The 22910-nt window shown below is 41.2% G+C and overlaps 2 protein-coding genes across 2 annotated transcripts; both read right to left on the reverse strand.

Annotated features, from left to right (window-relative positions):
- Positions 1–921: 921 nt before the first annotated feature.
- On the reverse strand, positions 922–1932 carry LOC145452730 (uncharacterized). The gene has a single exon (XM_080330887.1). The coding sequence runs from the start codon at positions 1930–1932 to the stop codon at positions 922–924; it is 1011 nt and encodes a 336-aa protein (XP_080187013.1).
- Positions 1933–20704: 18772 nt separating this feature from the next.
- LOC145452731 (kelch-like protein 8) lies at positions 20705–21625 on the reverse strand. Its single transcript, XM_080330888.1, has one exon. The coding sequence runs from the start codon at positions 21623–21625 to the stop codon at positions 20705–20707; it is 921 nt and encodes a 306-aa protein (XP_080187014.1).
- Between the last annotated feature and the right edge of the window lie 1285 nt (positions 21626–22910).

Consider the following 22910-nt stretch of genomic DNA (forward strand, 5'->3'; position numbering starts at 1 on the left):
AATATCCTCTACTTCTACTTCGTAATATTTAGTGATCTACTTACTTACTTTTCGCTATTTTCAGTTTGTCAAGTAGAAGTAGTATAACCCACTAATTGGAAAGAGAAACTGGGGAATTCTCGGACTGTTTTCACGGATTTTCAACTTTCAATTTCAGGAAAAATTAAGTCAAACCCAGTATTTCCGTCGCGCTTCACATCAAGTAGATATAGAGTTACAAATATGTTTTCACGAAAGTGAATATTATTTAGGTTGCAGGTTGCATTTCACCGCATTGTCGCCCATGTGACATATTTCATCACGGTAAATATGGCCCATCGTAACGTTTGAAACTACCGTTTCGCAATCAAGCATTTACCCATCATATCGTAATCTAGCAGCCCATGGGCCATGGTGCGTCCTAATCTGGAAAAGTGGACTCTGACTTTTAGAGCGTTGGATCTGTTTTAGCAGACCACCGTTAAAACTGTCTCGACGAAAGACATAAAATGCATTTTCCGCTTTTCTGATGTAGTATTTGTAGTTCTCGTTCAATTCATAGTATCATTAATTGGAGTTCTAATTAGCTTCAGTTCTTTTGTTTGGAGAACATACATGTTTAAGTTTAAAAATAAGTGTAGCATCGCCGTCTATTTTCCTTAATTACAATTACACTATATGGCATTTTTACGTTACGCCATATTTTTTATCATCGCATCCGAATCGCGCAAAGTGTTAACATCGTATCCATACGACTTCTCCGTACTGCTCTTCGACTAAACTAAAGGCCTGAATATGCGCGAGAGATCATGCCATGACATTCTCTAAAACGGAATGTTCGAGTAAACAAAAGATTGGTTGTTGTTGAGTATGATTTGATTGGCGATTTTAACTGAATGGTTTTGTTCGCCATTTTCGTGATAACTGTTCAGTGTTCATGCATTAGATGACTGCATTCGTTGATAGAGTGAAATCTATTACATCCTTGAAGAGACGTACGTCTGTCAGTAGTACTTCCAATTTCATTGGTACTTTGAGGTGCGAGCATTTGTTAATTAGCGCTTTCCTTTGGCGACGGTACTTTCGACAGTGCATTACGTAGTGTGATACGTCTTCAAGCTCATTACACCACTCGCAATTTGGAGAATCCGACAAACCAATTCTGTTGAGATGTGCTCTTAATCCACAATGCCCGGTTTGTAGGCGGAATAAAATTGACTGGCTTTTCTTCGGCATTTCAAAGAGACTAACAGCTGAATAAACATCGGGAACAAACTTTTTGAAATGTTCTGCAGTTTCGGACCCTGTAAATCTCGAGTTCCACTCTTCATATACATGTGTTCGTATGATTTTAATGATTTCCTTCGAAGTCAGGCTTGGCTCGTCGTCTTGTAGAGCAGGCGAGTCGGCTTCCGTTTTCGCTAGGAGATCTGCTTTCTCGTTCCCGTGAATTCCGCTATGTCCAGGAATCCATACCAATACGACACCGATTCCTCTTCCTTTCAATGCGTGGATGCCTTGCACAATCTTTCCGATAAGGTGATGAGACTTCAATTCCATTTCCTGGATCGCTTGAAGGGCACTTAAGCAATCAACAAGTAATAGAATGTCCTGATGCGCATTTCCATTCGCCCAGTCTATTGCCAGTTGAATTCCAACAAGCTCGGCGGTAAATGACGACGAGTTCTTTCCCGACGATTTTGCTCCGTATATACTTTTGGAGATATAAAACGCCCCGGCGGCACCTGCTTGGCTTTTCGCTCCATCTGTGAATATTTTCAAGAGTCCTTCATCATATGTGCCTTTGATATACTCGTAGACAATTGTTGCCGCCCCGGGTTGACCTTTCACCAATAGTTTTGTAATGTTCATATCGACAAACGCCTTCTTCACATTCCATGCACATATGGGTGTGGGTGTAGGTATATGGTCTTGGCACAACGTCAATTTCATATCTATGAAGCCATCCCATGTTGATATTTGATTGAAACTCCTAAAAGTTTTTCGCTTTGGCCAGCATTCTTCCCATGCGGACAATAAAAGTTGGTCTCTCCATGGGTGATTTAGATTTACCATTATCGCATGCCTGAACTCCATGCATAAGAATCTGTGTCGTAAATCCAATGGCATTTCCCCGCATAGTACTTGTATAGCGCCGACTGGAGTGCTCTTCATTGCTCCACAGCACAGTCGTAGTGCCTTACTTTGCAATATATCAATTTTTTTCAGCCACGTGCGTGAACCGCAGTAGTATGCCTCAAAGCCATATTCTATCAGTGACCGTATTAGAGTTCGGTGCAAGATAAGCATCGACTCGAGTGGTGATCCCCAATGAGTACCTGAAATCATTCGTAGAAAGTTAATACGTTTCATACACTTTTTATGTAAATTGTCAATGTGGTAGCGGTATGTCAATCTCCGATCAAAAGTGATTCCAAGATATTCCACTTTATCTTTAACTGGAATCATATGAGAATTATATATCAGCTCGACGTTTTCGGTCTTCCGTCTATTGGTAAAATGAACTGCGACCGTCTTAGCAGTCGATACCCTCATACCCCATGTATTGCTCCAGGATTGGAGATTTTCCAGATCCTTTTGCAGAGAACTTGTTATTGACTGTACATTCAAACCAGATTCCCAAAAAACCAAATCATCAGCAAATAAGGCTTGTTTAGAGGATATGTGTTCCGGTAAGTCATTGATCATAATGGAAAATAATATTGGGCTGATGACACTCCCTTGGACGATGCCGTTCTCCACAAAATATTTCTCGGATAGCTGTGACCCTACGCGAACTTGTGCAGTTCTCTTGGAAAGAAAGGATCCTAGCCAGCGCAGCATCTTTCCTCTTATGCCCATGTAGAACAATTTTGCGAGCAATCCTCTGCGCCATACCATGTCATAAGCTCGTTCAAAATCTACGAATATCGCAATCACGCATCTTTGATTTGAGACGGCCTTATCTATATCATCGTGCACTGCTGTAATATGATCACGAGTACTTCTACCAGGTCGGAAGCCCGATTGGCATGGGGATAGGATGTTATGCTGAAAAAGGTACCATTTCAATCGTTCTGCAACCATTGTCTCCATAATTTTGGACAGGTGACTGGTGAGGGAAATTGGCCGGTATGAGGATGCCACCTCATTTGGTTTGTTCGCTTTGAGAATCGGTATGACGATCGAGTGTAACCAATTTTCTGGAACTATACTTGTGCCCCACGATTCATTATATAGATTCAGCAAATGTAGCAGCGCTGTGTCGCTCAAGTGTTTTAACATAGTATAACTGACCTTGTCACAGCCAGTTGCCGTCGATTTCTTCCGTGCTATCGCCCATTGCAATTCCCACATTGTAAAAGGAGCGTTTATCTCGTCGTCAAAGTTCAAGTGTAATGGTAATGCTTCAAATGTATTTTCCTCGTAGTATTTCCTGTGTGACACAAATGGTTCCTGGAGATTTCCATCGCTACTTATGTCATAATAGCAGTCCGCTATCAAATCCGCTTTTTCTTTGTCTGTCGACATTATGTTATCTCCGTGTTTTAGTGGCGGGATATGGAAACTGGTACGTTTACCCGAAAAGGCATTTGCCATCTTCCACATTGTTTGCAAATTTGTTGTTTCCCCCAGGCCTCCACAGAACTGTTTCCAACTTTGTTTTTTGGCTTCCTGGATAGTTCTTCGGCATTTAGCTCGCTGAAGTTTGAAACTTACAATTTCCTTTAGATTGTAGGACCGTTTCATCTTTAAATATGCCACCTTTTTCAATCGTACTGCTTTCGCGCATGCGTCGTTCCACCACGGCACTGGAGGTTTTCTATTTGGTTTATCACCAACCAGAGGTATATTGTGTCTGGCAGCTGCAAGTATTGATTCCGTAATGTAATCATTTCTTTGATTTACGTTTCCAATCCCAAGATCAAATTCGTGGAGGGTGTCGTCTACGTGTGAGGAAAATGCTTTCCAATTTGCTTTTTTGAAATTCCACCTTGGTATTTTCTGGTTTAATGACCGATCCGGTATACAGTCGAAATATGTCATATTTACGTAATGATCACTCCCGAGAAGTACGTCCGAGACGAATGTGCTGCATCTGTGGGCAATGTCCGACGAAGCAATGGCCAAATCAATTAAACTCCATCGGTGTTGAGCATTAGCGGACAAATTGATTCTTGTTGGAATCTCCGTGTTAAGAATAGTAAAGTTGCACTCATTTACTATCCTATCAATGTCGTTCCCTCTTCTGTTGGAGAAATGAGACCATGTGTAATGGTGGGCGTTGAAATCCCCCGCCATGGGAGATTTCCTTTTGCATTCATGCATGAACCGCAACGACATGTGTTGGGTGTTTGGCGGGGCGTAAACATTTACAAACTTATATCCACCAATGTGAAATATTTGCGTTTCTAGTCCATTATCGTCCTCAACCGTACGCTCGGTAAATGCAATGTTATTTTTGATAAATGTTGCTAATCCGCCCCCTTTTATATTTCGATCCCTCCTTTTGAGCGTGTACCCCTCCAGATTTGGTTTATATTTATCAACAAGATGTGTTTCCTGTATCATGATTATATCCGGTTTTCTAGCGCAAGACGATATATAGTTTTTAAATTCCGGCAATTTCCGATATAATGACCCACAGTTCCATTGCATCACAACCATACCTTTTCCCTTTATGTTGAACATTCCCCAGCGTTTTCCCTCAAGTAAAAGCATTCTGACACGATATTCACAATGTCTGCTTCTTCTCGATTTGCGGCGGCTGCTAGCACTTTTTCGGCCACTTCCGCTATGAAGGAATAGAAGCTCCATCGGTTTGTCTGGAGATTTCTGATCAATATTGTTGCCTGCTGTTCCGTTAATTCACATCGTGAGTTACTTTCATTACTCTCTACTACTTGATCAACTTCTTGATCGCTGTTACCTTGATATGATTTGCTCCATGGTACTTGTTGGGCTGTGGCAGCTTTGATCCTCAATTCAGCGTTACAGATTCTGGTTCCGCTATTTTCAAGGTGCCTCCCTTTTGTTGGATTCGCTCTCTTGGTCTTGTGAAATTGTTTCTTAGCTTCCCAATACGTTGTCTTTTTTTCGTTACGGATTTTTTGAATTACCTTCTCGTCTCGATACACACTACAACCGCCATACGCTGCACTATGATTGCCTTTGCAATTAACGCAGAACCGAGCCTTTTCGCATTTATCCCTTACGTGTTCCGAGCTGCCGCAATTGGAGCATATTGCAGTTCCTCGACAATGTTTGGCGATGTGTCCGTAGTGATTACACTTGTAACATCGTCTTGGAGATGGATGATAAGGTTTAGTAAGGAACCTAAGATACATTATGTAGACGAAGTTTGGTGTTTCGTCTGTATCAAATCCAACCAGTACCGACATACTCTCGACATATTTTCCCTGATCTGATTTTCTTTTCAACCTCTTTACAAATGTAGGCTTGCATGGAGTCATTTGTTGCAGCATCTCGGTTTCCGTTAGTTCCATTGGAACCCCAGAAATTACTCTTCTTGCTTTCGTGTTATCTATACGATACAATGTTGCCTTTATTGGTATGCTCTTGTCTTTGGATCCCAAGTCCTGACAATCCAACAGAGATTGCATCTGTTTTTTGTTAAAGCATTCCACTACTATGTCCCCATTTCTCAACACTCGGATATCTTTGTATGAGCCTATGAGTTCATTCAGCTGCTTGTTGACGAGAACCGGGTGATATGATTTCATTGTCCTTTTCGTTCCAGAGATATTGACGACGTGTCTTGATTCTGTCTGTTTCTGCTTTACAGAGTCCTCTGTCGCCCGTATTTTAGACATTAGTTCATTTTCAACGTCTTCCTCACGATCATCTATCGTCCTCTTGCTATTTTGCTGTCGCAAGCCCATGACCTCTTGCTGTTCATACATATTCGCCTTGTATTTCCACAAAAGATTGGTATCTCATTTCCATAGCAAAACTATCATTTGCATCTCATGATTCGGTAGAATACTCATGCTGTCGGAAATTTATACCTTCTGAGACCCGGGACCAGCTCTCTGCAATACGCATATCTCAATTTGCAGCTTTTGAAAGTCCATGCAAACGTATTATGACCGTTTTCAAAACTACTTACTTATTGAGTAGATTTAAAGCCAGCAAATTCTACTTCTACTTCAAGTAGTTTTAGGTTGCTTATGGAAGAAGTACTTCTACTTGTACTTGAGTAGATTTTTGCGTTGCTACTTCTACTTCTACTTGAGTAGCTTTCATGACTACTTTAACCACCTCTGGTGATATCTAGAACTTCTAGATATCCCTGATTTCAGATATTACATTATGCTTTATGCTTTAAAGCAGTGCTTTTCAACCTTTTTGAGGTCCATTCGCACTTTTTTTGTAAAATAAATTTCATTCGCACAAACTAATCGAAAATTGTTATACATAAAGAAGATGAAGATAGGCCTACTTGACAACATTTTGTTCAGATGTGCAACAAATTGACTACTACGTAGCTTAAGCTATTAAGTGGCTCGTTAAAAAGGCAACTTTTTTCGCTCGTTTTGCTTTCAACTATTTCGCTAAAACCCTACTCGGCCAAACAATGTTGTTGGGAATTTGTACAAGAACGTCTACTAGTGCTTGGATGACCAGGTCTTATAATCTGTTCTGCACTCCTATCCAAAATACAGCGTATATTTTTCGCGAGTAAAAATGCTTGCTGGCAGAAATCGTTTTTGAGAGCTGACACACAGCTCCCGCGACGCTCCAGTTTGTCGAAAGGATGGAATACCCAAATGTTTGTGTTGAGGCTTTTGCCTTACGTCTTTGGAACATAAGATGCAAAACGATCAGGGCACATTAGAGCTCGCTACCTTATGATACGTTGCTCCAACTTCTGTCTCGCGAGTTTATGAGAAGAGCAAATAACTCACGATACTGTGTGTGTTTACTCATTAGCTCAATCTAACTTGAGAATTCATACCAGTTTAATAACGATAAAGTTGCTTTTAGACTACCAAAATTTTTAATATTACGATTGTATGCTACGATTTTACGGGCATGTGTGACATACAGAACGCGCACACCACAATTCTACTCACGACAGCTCTACAAAACATGTATGACGTACGCGATTTCAAATTAGAGCGAATTGAGTCAGTAGGGGTCTCGGCTTTCCCGTGGCCACTTACTGGCCACAGATTTTTTTGTGGCCGGCCACGAATTTCTCGTGGCCGGCCATGAAAATGCGTTGTCTCGTGGCCGGCCACAGTGAATTTCATGGCCGGCCATGAGAATTCATCGTGGCCGGCCACGAGTTCATGGCCAGTTCGTGATTTTGGCACATCTAGTTGGATCAAAATCCGCCCTTTGCATCCAATTTGACAATAGTCAACTAGATCTTCTTCATTTACAATACAAACTTGCTGGTGGCAAGGTTTGCATAGACGACTTCCACTATATTATCGCACGTACATAAGTTACATTACCACTTTATTGAGTAGTTTAGGGATGGGTTCAAAATTTGCACGGCTTTACACGTGTTACCTTCTCTGTTCGCTGTAGAAATGAATTTAATTCCCACTGACTATTGAAAAAGTACTCTGGGACGGTGCGTTGTAAACTAACACCGAAACATACGTTCCTTGAACTTTCTAGAATCTAGATATATATTTGATAGAGTAATGTATGAGCGTACTGCGTACATCTTATTGCTCGGTCAGACAAACGTCTTTACATTAAAACTGGTGTCCACACAGCTTCCACGCCAGGCGATCAACGCAATGGGATTGCGTGAAAGATAAAACCGTGGTGCAGACTCGATATAGCCTTGCAGTTTCTTCGCATCTCCGTCCCCCAAGCCCATTAGCGATGGAAACGTAGATAATCTGACTCCCTGCCCCTCCTTCGTTTTTTACATAAAGAAGCCGTCATATTTTGCTACAAAAAGTTTGTTTATTCCGTTACCAATTTCACAAAATCTGTAGCAATTGAAGATATGATTACAATCATTCACAATCCATATACAAGTAGTTGCATGAATGCAATGTGTCCGGTACATGCTTTTCACAGAAAACACCCAGGGGCACGAGAGATCGGATGCACTTTGCACGGCGATAAGTATTTGCACTGCATTCAAATGTCGAATTATAATGAATGATTGGGACTTGTCTGTGTCATCAAGATTGTTCGCTGAATTGCACATTGTTCCCTGCATCAACCACAAATATATCATGCCTATTGGTCAATTCGCAGGCTTGACATGAGCATTTTTTCGTCGATCGATGGCGCTGCATTTGATGTCGCATCGATCGATGCTGCTGCCTTAGATGACGCAAAGTATCTGAAGTTATCTATTATTATAACAGTAATTTAATTATATAGCAGGCACATTTACGTCCTAAGCCCACCACATCGGTTAGCAGCTTGATCTAACTACGACATGCGATACAAAACGATCCTTGCACCCAAGTAATCAAGTATCCTCTGGCATACACGGCATCGTTAGTGACTGCGACATGCATCTCATTCGTATTTGCTTCAGCCTGGAAGAACGGAACCTAGGTGGATATACAATATACATTATACATACAAATTATATAGGATCGAAAACGTGACCAAAATCAAATTTCTGGGAACAAAGCCCCACATTTTACCAATATTACCGGCAGGTTAGGCTACATCGTTGTCTTTATTCTACATCCACAGCACATCTGCAGTGTGTCAAGTTCACGTGCTGCTACAGCATAGAAATATTCTTAGATGCATCGACACAATTCTCATCGTGCAAATGAGTGCAAGCTCCATTGATGTTGAGGATCTCGAACGTCGTATGTATTGTATAGCAGTACGATAATCAAATATGTATATAACCGCATATCGCGGAATTATCATAGACCTGATACAGAGAGGAAGGATTGTATCAGCCTGGCATTATCAAATTCACAGCTATTCAGCTATACGAAAGATAACAAACGATGGAATTGTTTGCAACTACATGTCCTATACGGTTGGAAAGACATATCAGATCGGGGGAAGCACCGGCCACAGCGAGCAGCGAGCTGCTCTGTGGCCGGTCACAGAATGTTATGTGGATTTCACAGCTTTTCTGGAACTTGAAACAGTATTTTCTACATATTCTTGGTTCTTTGATTCCCTAATTGTTTCGTTCGGGTACTTTCATTACGGTATTTAGTATTGAAACAAGAAAACAGGTAAAATGACCGCATATTGACCGATCCAGTATCTCGATGGAACAGATTATGCATTCAAAAAGGTAATAGTCTAATAGTCTAATAGTCTACTTAAGCGTAAATCGAAAATCGGCAGTGAATTAAGACAAATTCCCAGTACAGTATTGTATTATTCATAAATTCATCAGGGTAATCCACGAAAGATTTTAAACTGCCCCTACAAACATCATTAAACTGAGGCATGATCAAATATATATGTATTACTTATTCGCATCGCAGACTCATCATAAACGATAAACATGGTTGAAAAATGAAGGCCATTATCATCATCATATTGTTTAATCGTCGGTTTGCATATTTACAAAATAAAACTAACTATACAATCGATTGCAACTGCACAATGCACATTGCACATCTTAAGGTTGAAAATCAATATCAGAACGGGGGAAGCACCGGCCACAGCGAGCTCTGATCTGTTCTGTGGCCGGCCACAGAATGTCATGTGAATCTCACAGCTTTTGGGGAACTTATAGAGATTTTCTGACAGATATCTGGTATACATTGTTTTTTCCAATTCTATGCAGTTGCATACGATTAGCTGTGACGAGTGTCAGCCGAATATTTAGGTATATTTCTATAAAAAAGATATAAATCAACACTTACCAGTTACCAGTTTTGATAATGTCTTCATCACTTCTAGTTTCTATACCATTATTTCCTGTTTCATTTAGAGGATATCCCCCTTTTTAATGCATTCTTTACATCATTTTTTGTGTTTTTAATTGATATATAGAGACTATTACAGATCGTTTCATCTTCTTCCTATCGTTTCATTATCGAATGTGACTATGGAACGGAAACTCCCGTTTTCCCATTGTTAAGTCACGCTCGACTGAATCTAGCGACTTTGGTCAATCGCAGCGCAACAATCGAACAATTTGCCTTAGGTTAAATGGCATATCACACTTATAGATACTCGACTTTGATAACGAAATTACTAGACTAATCAGTCAGTGGCAATCTTGAAACTTGCAACAGTGTTAGATGACATCATCAAGATATACAATTCTGAAGATAGTCGCTCATCTGAGTATGCAACACAATCAAAATCAACATAGACCGATAGCGGCTTCTGCGAAAAATCCGTTACGCACTAGGCTGCACGCACCTATATACTCGACTTCAATAACGAAAGCTAGTTGCTCATCTGGGTATGCAATTAAAATCCACATGGACCTATACCGGCTTTTGCTAAAAATACGTTACGCGCTAGGCTGCGCGCACCTATTTACTCGTGTAAAATCTATTGTGCGACAGTTTACTTTGCGCAAACATATGCAATATACGAATACAGGCAACTTCAAATAAGCATTTCGGCGTCGGCTATTATTTATCACCCTATGTAGGGCCCAAGACCAACGTTTTGGGGGGCCTGACGAAGTGCTGTTACGGTCATGCATCCAGCATATAGGGCTGCCTGCGGAACAGATTTTACGCAAAAACCTGTGTTGCTCTATATATTTTAAAGGTGTTTCCATAGCGGGAGAGATGACGAGATTTCGTATCTTTTGTTCGGATTATGCGTTCTAACTCTGTGCGAAATTTAAAGGCTCTTCCTGCACAGTTGAATCAGTAATTTCGTTACCGAAGTAGAGTATGTACTATTGTACTAGCTGCGCACTGAGCGCAGTGCGCATAGCCTAGCCAATAACAGATTTTTCGCAAAAGCCGGTATCGGTGTGTATTGAATACCGAGATGAGCGACTAGCTTTCGAATTGTATATCTTGATGATGTCATGTAACACTGCAGCAATTTTCCAGATTGCCACTAACTGAATAGGGTGGTAATTTAGTTATCGAAGTCGAGTAAGTATATATAGGTGCGCGCAGCCTAGCGCGTAACGGAGTTTTCACAAAAGCCGCTATCGGTCGATGTTAATTTTGATTGTGTTGCATACCCAGATGAGCGACTAGCTTTCGAATTATATATATTGATGATGTCATCTAACACTGTAGCAAATTTCAAGATGACCACTAACTGATTAGGGTGGTAATTTCGTTATCGCAGTCGAGTATATAGGTGCGCGCAGCCTAGCGCGTAACGGATTTTTCGCAAAAGCCGCTATCGGTCTATGTTGATTTTGATTGTGTTGCATACCCGGATGAGCGACTAGCTTCCGAATGGCATATCTTGATGATGTCATCTAACACTGTAGCAAGTTTCAAGATTACCACTGATTGATTAGTATAGTAATTTCGTTATCAAAGTCGATCATCTACAAGTGTGATATGCCATTAAACCTAAGGCAAATTGTCCGATTGTTGCGCTGCGATTGACCAAAGTCGCTAGATTCAGTCGAGCGTGACTTAACAATGGGAAAACGGGAGTTTCCGTTCCATAGTCACATTCGATAGTTTCATCATAGTGTCCTATATGGTGTCGACACAAGCAAATCGCACGGTTCAATGAAATTGTATCACGTCACAGTTTCCATTTGGCTACAGGCAATTTGACGGTGATTTTTGACCGGCTTGCCGAGCATTAAATTTGATGAATCGGGTATCAATCGAAAGCTGACTCTGCACTGATTACGAAAATATAAATTTTATTCCGCTCGCGGCCCTGGAACCCCCACAATCAGCCCCCAAATATTCATTGTCGAGTAGATTGGCAGTGTGAGGCAGCAATGCTGTCTGGCGAAACGAGAGACTAGCTCAAGAGCAAGGATGCGGCCGAGCGGCGAGAGTGGGATCAGCTGACGTCGCGGCAATAGCGATGCGCAAACGCGCCACAGAGAAACGCTGCGCTGTTGATACTTTTTCTATACGTTTCGGTACAAGCGAGCAGCCGAGCACACACCAGCCTATCCTTGACTTGTAAGGGTAGAACTGGGTCCACAGAATGTATTAGGGCCCTACCAATTTTCGCGCAATATCCTTCAGCTGATAAAGATATGTAGGCTACGTCTAAGTAGTCTACATTGGATATGTCAGATTATTATGATATCGATTGCCTTAGCCCGCTTGTTGCGTAGGGCTCCAGAGACACGTCGCGCTGTTGATGGCGGGTGTCGATACTTTCTATAGTCGCTTTTATGGTTAAGTGTGAGCAAGGAGCATTGAGCATGAGCATACATTTCAAGCTTTTATTTGATCCTTATGGGTAGGACTTGGTCCGCGAATGCAGCAGGTAAAATTTTGATTGTTGAATAAAGTTTAACAGCAGGAGTGTCGAATTAAACTGGTATCGCTGTCCGGATTCAATCCGTTACTAGAAAGCTTGCGGGCCATACCTGCCAAATGATTCCAAAATGTTACCAGTCTTACCACCAAATTCATACCTTTGTTTTTCACTGGAATATATCTGATATCACTATAAACGTTGACGTTGGAATTTGGTTTAGCATTTTTCAATCACCAAATAGTTTTTTTGAATGCCGGGGACCTTTTGCGTCAAAAGTAATACAGTGGTATCACAGATATTTGAATTATATTCATTCTGTAGCCTGTATATATATTCCTAATGTAACTTACGTAAATCGGGTTTGCAGTATTTTTTCGCATCTGTGAATAACTGAATGTCCATTGTCCATTCGGCCCAACAGAGTTTGCACTTTTTCGCCTTCTCGGAATTTGGCAAGGTCACCGACATGGTGCTTATGGGGACTAGAGTGAAAACTCAACACTGTAGTTGTATTACTACAATATGATATATTTACATTATCTAAATTTGCTGTCTTGAATGAATCTTATTACTTGAAAGTATATTTTTCTTACTAGAAATATCTCTAACAGCTGAAGGATTACGCGAAAATTGGTAGGGACCAAATACATTCTGTGGACCCAGTTCTACCATTACAAGTCAAGGAAAGGCTGCATGGTTTGTGCTCGCTTTTAGCGAAGCGCATAGAAAAAGTATCAACAGCGCCACGCATCTCTGGAGCCCTACGCAACAAGCGGGCTAAGGCAATCGATATCATAATAATCTGACATATCCAATGTAGACTACTTAGACGTAACCTACATATCTCTATCAGCTGAAGGTTATTGCGCGAAAATTGGTAGGGGCCTAATACATTCCGTGGACCCAGTTCTACCCTTACAAGTCAAGGAAAGGCTGGCGTGTGCTCGCTTGTACCAAACGCATGGAAAAAGTATCAATAGCGCAGCGTTTCTCTGTGGCGCGGTTGCACATTGCTATTGCCGCGACGTCAGCTGATCCCACTCTCGCCGCTCGGCCGCATCCTTGCTCTTGAGCTAGTCTCTCGTTTCGCCAGACATCATTGTTGCGTCACACTGCCAATGTACTCGACAATGAATAATTTGGGGCAGATTGTGGGGGTTCCAGGGCCATGAGTGGAATAAAATTTATATGTTCGCAAGCAGTACAGCGTCAGCTTTCGATTGATACCCGATTCATCAAATTTAATGCTAGGCAAGTCGGTCAAAAATCACCGTCAAATTGCCTGTAGCCAAATGGAAACTGTGACGTGATACAATTTCATTGAACCGTGCGATTTGCTTGTGTCGACACCATATAGGACACTATGGTTTCATTGTATCGCTATTCATCTGGTATTTCAGGTGAAAATGCATATAAACTGAGCTAAACTCTCGCTCTCACCTAGTTCTATTTACTGTACGCCCATAATAGAACATAATTGATCATGCATTTGACCACGATTGGGCCACATACAGTACTTATCATCGATACTAACTTGATATATTGCAGCCGGCGATGAAATTTGGCTATGGCCGGCCATGGAAATTTCGTGGCCGGCCATACTGAAATTTCATGGCCGGCCATGAAAATTACCATGGCCGGCCACAGAATAGCACTTTTCATGGCCGGCCACGGAATATCTGTGGCCGGCCACGAAATTATCCGTGGCCAGTAAGTGGCCACGGGAATGCTGAAAGTCCGTCTCAATTGAGTTCCTCTGCGTATCGCAGTTGTACTACAGTCTACTCAGATTGCAAGAACGGTACTATTCCGTGCCGACAACGGAGCGCATCCAATCCATTTCGAAAGGTTTGGCCATCCAGCATCGGTCATTTTTAGACTGAGGTTTTTTTCGAAGCTTATGTTTTTGGCACCGCCTTTTACCAGCGTTTTGTTCGCCAAAACTTTACGTCTTCACGTTTCCCGACACAGAAGGGGTTAGTCTCGAAATGAATGAATCTCATATGCCTGAGCTCGCTCGTTGCTCACCCCTACATTAGTTCATCCCAACGGGCTTCGACCATGTTTTCCAGAAAAACCAGTCGGACAACTCTTATCATGAATTCTCATGATCAAGCTATATTTTCTGCGTGTCTCGCTCATTGGGTACAGTACCCAACACAGTGACCTTTGATATGTAAAAACTATCTCAGGATTTTTGCAATAAATTTTATAAATATTGCATACATATTGACAAATAGCATCGTGTCGACCCAAAATTACACCCTTTGCGGTCCATACTTTGATAACCTTTGAAGGAGGGAAAATTTGCGTTACAGTAACTTACAAATGTGAGTCTTTAATTATGGTATTTACTACTATCCTCGTGCCTCGCGCTTATCGAACAGTTATAACGAAAATATGAAGATGTTTACCGAAAGAGTGTAGAAAGTCAATTTGAAGTCATTTTCCAGCCTGTCGCAAGCTCAGACGGGATGATATACTGTATGTCAATGGCACTATGGAGATTGTAGAGATCTCTATACTGCCACTAAACCAGCTTCCCAACCAAACGTTTGGTTACGTAATAATTATAGTGTGGGAATATTAATTCACTACGGCTTGTGATAGCTACGATTAGTGATGCGTCGTATTAAGTTTTACAATTCCGTCGCAACAACAGAAATTACACTGACCTTAAATTTCCTATAAGGCTTATTTGAATTATTTCTCGTCAGAAAAGTTGACAATTAACCATGATTTTCATTCGCACTTGATCCGGATTTTCATTCGCACCATTCGCACCACTTTCGTCATTCGCACTTGATCCGGATTTTCATTCGCCCTACTCGCACCACCTTCGTCATTCGCACTGCAATTTTTTTCATTCGCAGAAGTGCGAACCGTCACACATGTTGAAAAGCACTGCGTTAGTGCCATGCAATGAATTGTTGCTGGGAGTGGCTATGGTCGAGCAAAGCGCGAATATTTTTTCATATTCCCAAATGATTTTCGTCATTAATATTAGTAACTAGTATTTGGCATTTATCAGATTTAATTTTTGGCAATTTTGGCATCGCCATGAATTTTAACTTAGCATGTAGAACGATTCAGTGTGGTCTTCCTTATGAAATGGACAAGTCACAAAACATGTAGTTTCCACACTTTGCCACCAATCAGCAATATTTCAATTCGAATTGAAAACGATGTTGGAGACCAAATTTACCCGGTACCAAACTAGTACTTCTGTAATATCCATTCTCAATAGTCGATTCACTATAGGCCTATGCGTGCAGATTTACCGGCATTCACACAGGTCACAATACTTGTGATAACAATTCAAATGGTTTCTGACACATTTGGATCGCAGCCTTCACTACCGAACCAATGATTAGAAATCTCGAGCGATTTTAATAATCATTATAGAATGAAAAATTATCCACCCGGCAATGAAAACTAGGAAAGAAAATAATGTATGTATAATGGTACGCATAGATCTGGTGGCCTTTTGCGCCATGTATGTTAAGTGCTGATTGATGAATCTATGTCCCAATTTGAAAACGTGACACAGTCCATCAATTATATTTAACAATGAATATGCAGACATTTATAATTGCAAGTTGAAGTGGAATGAAATTAGGGCCCTCTATCACAGATTCCGGAATATGCTGATTACTACTTTTGGGTGCAGTGATGATATGCTTCCTATCGCTTAATAACATCTAGGGGAGATGTGGTACCGATGGATTACTGGGACCGAAAATACTTGATAAATTCTCCATGATAATTCCATGATTACACTCCGTGAATTTGTCTTCAATTACATGCTGACAGAATCTTTCCTCACATGCAAAAAAATCCGACCTGCGTGAGTGATGGGGTCTGTGACGAATGATTTACGTTTTAGGGGGTGTAAAGTAAATTAGGATCGACATTTTCATTTATCTATATCACCTTTCAGACTAACAAACCCACCGTAATTTTTGATGTAAAGTATAGGGCTTGTATCAGGGTATATAATGGCACATATTTTTTGAATGAATACCATCCTCGAGTGGACTATTTTCAAGTAAATTTCAATATTTATGGGGTGGGGGACCTATAGTACCATAGCCAAATCAAGCAAAATAGATGGACCAACTAATCACTTAACAGCAGAAACTCGCCTACATATATATATAAGCCATAAATCTTAGTTACCTGTGGTGTTTTATCGCTATTACGAGGTATTTGAAAGTCAAAATGTCGATTTGCGGATAATATGTATGTGGCATTAATTTTGTAAGTTTGTGCGTAAATCAAAACATGATTTTATGCCAACATTTGAGTTGATATAATCTATTGTATTCTTGAAGGTCGCGACGAAACATTTTTCATTGGCTTGATGTAGCTTAGATTATAGTACACAACGAAACAAGTTAACAAATTTGAGTTTTTGAGCGTATGTCTCATAGGTCCCATGGTCGTGTGCCTTTGGACCCACCGGGTGGGGACCGATGACACGTTCGAGCAACAAATTTTAAACTCTTGTAAATATTTTTTGAAAAGGCGCATATTCATGTAAATGTCCGCGATAGGTAGAGCTTGTATCGAAGTGTTGAGACAGCAAAAGATATGCTATTCTCGGCTGAAGATTTGAGAGCTAGAGATCATTTTGCAATTTTTGATCCATCGGTACCACATCTCCCCTACTTCGTAATCGCTGGATATCATGTATTTCCTAATCGCTGGATAGATCAACCCCTGTATTAGCCGCAAATCTATATTTAAATACCAGAATTTTTGGCCTTTTCATCCACCTTTCATGCCCCCCTTGATAGTAGTCTGCGGATCCCAGAAGGATTCATGGACCCTAATTTAGGAATTCCGATTTACACACTTGTTTTGTCGCTTCATACAAACTCCTGTCAATTCTTGTTGACATTTTTATCAAAAACTTTCATAAGATCTATATTTTCAAAAGGTCTTATATTGGCAGTTTTAACATTGGTTCCCAAAATGCGAAATATTATAATACATATATAGCTCGCGAGCCATAGCTTCCCGACCGCGGCCATAGATAAACTTTTTATCCTACGTCTCCATTAAGCATTTCCAATGGCAAATCGGTTGAGAACCACTGGTCTGGGATCTATAACACCGATAGAACAAACCGGTAGGTTCATTGCAGGTAAACCAGTTACGAGGGATGCTGTGAACCTCTGAAAGGTTCGGGTTCGTGTGAACGCGAACCTTTTTGAAAGGTTCTGTGTGAGCGCGAACATGAACCTCGTGACGTCATATTGCTTATTCCAACCCTACATTACATTGAAGTGATAGCCTTGCAATACCTAGCGACGATTCGGGCCACATAATGCCACAATGCTGAAATACCTATTGATGTTTTAAGCGTATACAGATGTATCAACTGGGGCAATCAATTGATATAATCATCCCAGAAAATTAATATCTTGCGTCGCTTTGCCACAATTTCGACGAGAACTTGCAAGGAATATAAACTTACGCCTTAACGGTCAAGGTCAGGCCGGACAATGTATTCGGCGTCCCGAGTATTGCTAAGTTGATATTGGACAGAGTGTAAAACGGGTTTCCCTACTTGGTACCGATATTACCCCTTTAACAAGTTATACAGCAGTAGCCAACATCCCAATCCAGAGATTTGGTTTTTATGATACAATAAACTTATGAAATCAAGATTGACCCCGTAAGCCTGCTAGATTTTTTACATCAGACAACGATATCAATTTCATTGATTAATTGGATAAGAGTCATTCGCTGACTACCTACATCAGGGCCGGCCAACCCGTGGTCCGCGAGAAGGTTTCGAGTAGTCCGCGAGGTAATTTTAGAAATTAGTAATATTGCCAAAAATGGATTGCCCAGATTGTGAGCTTGCATAGCCAACCAAAAATTTGATTAGTCTGGCCCCAACACTTGGGACGTTACGACTAAAATATCAGTTCCAGTGCATTGGCAGATCCATGGGCCAGTTAAATTTCGGTAGGTCTTCGTACATTACAATAAAGCAGAATATTCTGCGGTAGATTTATCTGGAGTAAAAATTGTATTCACCCTTTCCGCAATATGTTGTCACTCGATTTCGTGCTTTTAATATTGTTACCCCCTCCTAAAGATGTAAGAACGCCTAATGTACCAGATTAAGTCTATTTATAATCGCAATTACGACACAAAGTGTCGTCCAACATGCGACCTTGTGTTTGCACTCGCAGAAAGATCGTCGGCGATGAAATATAGGCAGTAAATGGCATGTTGGCCGAAGCTTTCGATATCGATATGTCAAGACGCCGAATAGTCCAGTTCTTGTAAACTGATCCCAACAATATACAGCAGGCCCGCAATATACTCATCAAGTAACAATAATATTGACCTATAAACTTTGACAATTTTTCGAGCTTCGCGCCTCTAGTGGCCCCCGCGATGGTTTGTCAATGGAATATGGCTCTTTGGTAGAAAAGGTTGGCCACCCCTGACCTACGTGTACTGTTTCGCTCTTGATGTTGTGTGATTGCGGGTCAAGCTCACTGCAGAGATGAGTCACTAAATATTCGCAAACGGAAAGCTGGATATTTCGAGCAAACAATTGTAACAAAGCATGTAAAATGTTTGGGATTGTCAAGGTGCATGCTCGTTTAGTGTTGATTTTCATGCTGCCAGCGCCATGCATATACCGGGCCCGCAGTTGAAATGCAATAAATTTCAACCAAAGATGCTACAATGAAGTGAAAATTGTAATATATGAAAAAGGTTCACAGCGCAGAACCTACCAAGGTTCGTTTGTGAACATGAACCTCTAAATATCTGAGGTTCACACACAGAACGCGAACGACCGTGAACCTCACGTTCACACCGTCCCTACCAGTTACCGAACGATGACTTCACATGCCTCGACGCCAGTTGATCGACCTCAAACGTGGTAGTTGCGAAACGCCGAAGTGGCTACAACATTTGAGGTCATCCACCTCAAGCGGCATAGTAGACTTCCAAAATCTCACGCTGCCATCATTATGTATATCACGCGCTTCTGGTTTGCCGTTTCGTCAGTATATACCTATCTGCTTCCAGCATCAGCTAGCCTTACATTGCCATAATACCGCCATAGCGATGTCGTTAAAACGTTTCTTGCCTGTATATGCTGTTTCTAAGCACCACATAGCGTGCATTCGGGTCTCATGATATCGGTACACGCATTCGCGGTACAAGACTTTACCACAATAGGGTTACTGAAAGGCCATGAACAGTTGTATAATGAGCGACAAGCTATGCTCAGTGGCGTTCTTGGGACGGCCTACTTTCTTTGACGCCTGACAGAAGCACTACGGTGGAAGGTGTTACGTCCGTATTACTTAGGCTTACCATATTTTGGAAATCTAAAAAGAGGACACTTTTTCAGAAAATTGCTACTTGCAAAACCGGAGTAGAATTCTCAAAAACCGGTGAATTTTTCCCACTTTGTGATCGGATGACTAACAAAAAAAAAAGGTCATCTTTTCACTCAGAGCTAAAATCACCGGCACATCACTCGCAATTTGTTCTAAATCTGACCTAAATTTTCAAAAAAGAGGACAAAATCTCAAAAAAGAGGACAAAAGGGCGTCCTCCGAGAACACTTTCAAAAAAGTCAAAAAAGAGGACAAATCCTCTTGAAAGAGGACGTATGGTAAGCCTAGCATTACTATAGCCTAGATCGCGAGTCCGTGTATATGCCGCAAAAAAACATCAAGTATAACATACATAACGATCTCAACTGAGTTAGCCTTAAATAGTGATTTATATAACTGAAAAGCTTCTTGCCTTCGTACGCCGTTTCACAGCACCACATAATGTAAGTATAGACTCTATACTATAGAGTCTCGCGATAACAGTTTATGTATTAGCGGTACAAGACTCAGAATGAGGCCATTGAAAGGAGAAGTGAAATACCATATACAGTTACAATGAGCTAAAGGCCAAGCATAGGAGTGCCGTTCTTGGGGACGGGCTACTTTTTGTGACGCCTGAGAGGAGCACTACGGTGAAAAGTGTTTTGTCTGTGAGCTTCGTTTCTCTTCGCACGGAAGCACATTGCTTTTATGATTATATCTTTGCATGCATGAGATGACTGTACGTCGCGATTCGTCAACACTTGTGTCTCGATTAAGCTGATTGGAAGTTTTGACAAATCTATTTGTTCGAACAACGTTGAGTATCCAGTGATAGGTCTTCTTTGGCCGCTGGACCATCTCACGACGATTTCCCAGCGGATCTTCGTTGTCAGACGCCTTGCTCGTTCACAGTTCAATAGGCGTAGCACGTCATCCAACGTGAATCCGACAAAATCGGAGCAGTTGCTTATTTCAATGAGGTTTGATTCCATCTACGAAAATAAAACTTCGTTGAAAGTTGTGGTGTCGAAAACTGAACGATAGATTTCCGTCCATTGTTTTAGTAAAATGAAGTTACATACATTCAAGCGAGCTTCGACGCACTCTTTTTTCTCTTTTGTCACATCGAAGAGCGAACGGGCAACCAGAGCCGTGCATTCTTTACTAGCCAACACGTGCCTGTTGGTGATCACTAAATCAAACAGGCAGTCAACTTCAAACTCGTTAATTAGATTCAAAAAACTTAAAGTATGATGGGAACGGGATGCTTCGTCGCCGCTTATCCAGCGGCTGACCGCTACCCACAACACAGTATGATTAGAACTCTTGGTGTTGCAATTAATGACCGAATCCAAATCTTCTTTCTCCAATTCATTGAACACCGTCGTATCTATGACCTTTGACAAATTACGCAAGATGAAATTCACCACCTCTTTCGAAGATTCTTTGTATAGGAACTGTTTCGACAGTGCCAGAATATCGATACAGTTCTCGACATTCATTTCAGAAATGCAATACTCGTAACATATGGATTTTACCTCCTCGAGCTGCATGAGATTGGCGGCATTTAGCAGATGATGGATGTTATCAAGCTCCACATCAATTTCCCCAGTGTAGAGGAACCGCACGCAGCTCACCACCGATTTCTCGTCCATGTCTTTCATTTCTACGTACCCTTGCGTAGCCTCAACCATATCGGTCTGAAGCATCGTCCTGAAATACTCCGACGATATTTGCAGCACGAAACGATGCACGGTAAGAATTTTGGCGCCTACGCGAACCTCGAAGTCGCAAAGCTCTCTTCTTTCTTGGAGATTCTGAATTGCATCAAGCACAGCCTGACTTCTCTCGACCTTCTTCGAGATAACAGCTTTGCCCCTGACTTGAAGTCGTGCGGGTGTGCTCGTCGTCATTCTACTGAACATGGTTTCGACGATCCTTCCTATTCAACGTAATCATACACGAATGAACTCTGCAGTCGTTCGTCTTTGCATTGACTGCGACACAAGAAGTAGTAAACGCGGTGTAATAATTGCGATACGTAGTTGAATTGAAATCTAATAGACACTTTGCGGCCTCTAATGTTGACCAATCACGTCAAGGAAGTCTGAAAACGAAGATCGTGTGCAACCTTACGCAGAACGCTCTCCCTCTCAGGGAAATATTTTTCGGTGTTGTTACCATAAATTACAGAAACTATATTGAAAAGCGCTATTCTGTAAATACGTCGTCATCTGATGAAGCATGTGATAAAGAATATACCCAAACGAAAAATCGAAATGGTCCTAACAATAATTATACTTGTTCAGGCAAAATTTGGGACATTATACTTCCCAATCATCCACGTGGATAGTGTATGTATATTGTATACGCTTAGATATAAACAGTAACACACCCATATAGTGATAACAGTGAAATATATGCAAGGTAGTGGTGATCCAGGGCAGATTTGGGTTTAATATTCATTTTGTGACCACATGAGTATCCAATTTGTGGCCTTGTATGGGTGACATATGTCCAGCGTTTGGGGTGAACCACAGGACTATTCGTAAAATTATGGACTCGTTGAAAACTTTGATTTTGTTTGTTTCATTATTTTATCTCAGCATACAATACACGCCCGTATTACCAAACTATTCAACTCCAAACTTCATTGGGCTGAGATATCTTCGAGCTATCGTAGACCGGTCTTTTTTATTGCGTCGTACTCATGAGTAGTGGATCGACCGGTCAACGATATATAACATTAACAAGTGGGAGGTCCTTCTTATATCACGGAGAAATCAGTCATAACTTAGAGGAATCAAAGGGAAGTGTCATAAAAATACCTCCATCGTGACGCCAATGATGAGTTAATATAATCCCGGTTTGACTATCTTACATGTATCGGGGTTGATCTGCGCTCCTCTTCGCTGACGTCACTCTTACCGCAGTGCGATAAAAAGCCCAGTCTAAACCTGGGGCAAGCTATAAGTTTGAAACCAAGACCACGGTTCGGACTCAACATGCTCCAACTCCAGCACTGATACAGAGGTGGCCAGAGTACCTTGTCAAGAAAGCTAATCAAGTATAGAAGTAGAATTTGCGACGCAAAATTCTACTCAAATATCAATAACAGTTGTATTTTTAGAAGTAGTCTAAAACCATTTTAAGTATAGGATTTTATCGCTTTGAAAAGTACTTGAGTAAGTAGGTATA

The sequence above is a fragment of the Botryllus schlosseri genome, chromosome 12, assembly GCF_051294905.1.
Source record: "Botryllus schlosseri isolate E-star chromosome 12, Bs_hap1, whole genome shotgun sequence".
In the NCBI taxonomy this organism is placed as follows: domain Eukaryota; kingdom Metazoa; phylum Chordata; class Ascidiacea; order Stolidobranchia; family Styelidae; genus Botryllus; species Botryllus schlosseri.

Bases quoted from the DNA above. Each gene is read 5' to 3' on its own strand.
- LOC145452731 (XM_080330888.1), bottom strand. From the start codon at position 21,625: ATGACGACGAGCACACCCGCACGACTTCAAGTCAGGGGCAAAGCTGTT.
- LOC145452730 (XM_080330887.1), bottom strand. From the start codon at position 1,932: ATGAAATTGACGTTGTGCCAAGACCATATACCTACACCCACACCCATA.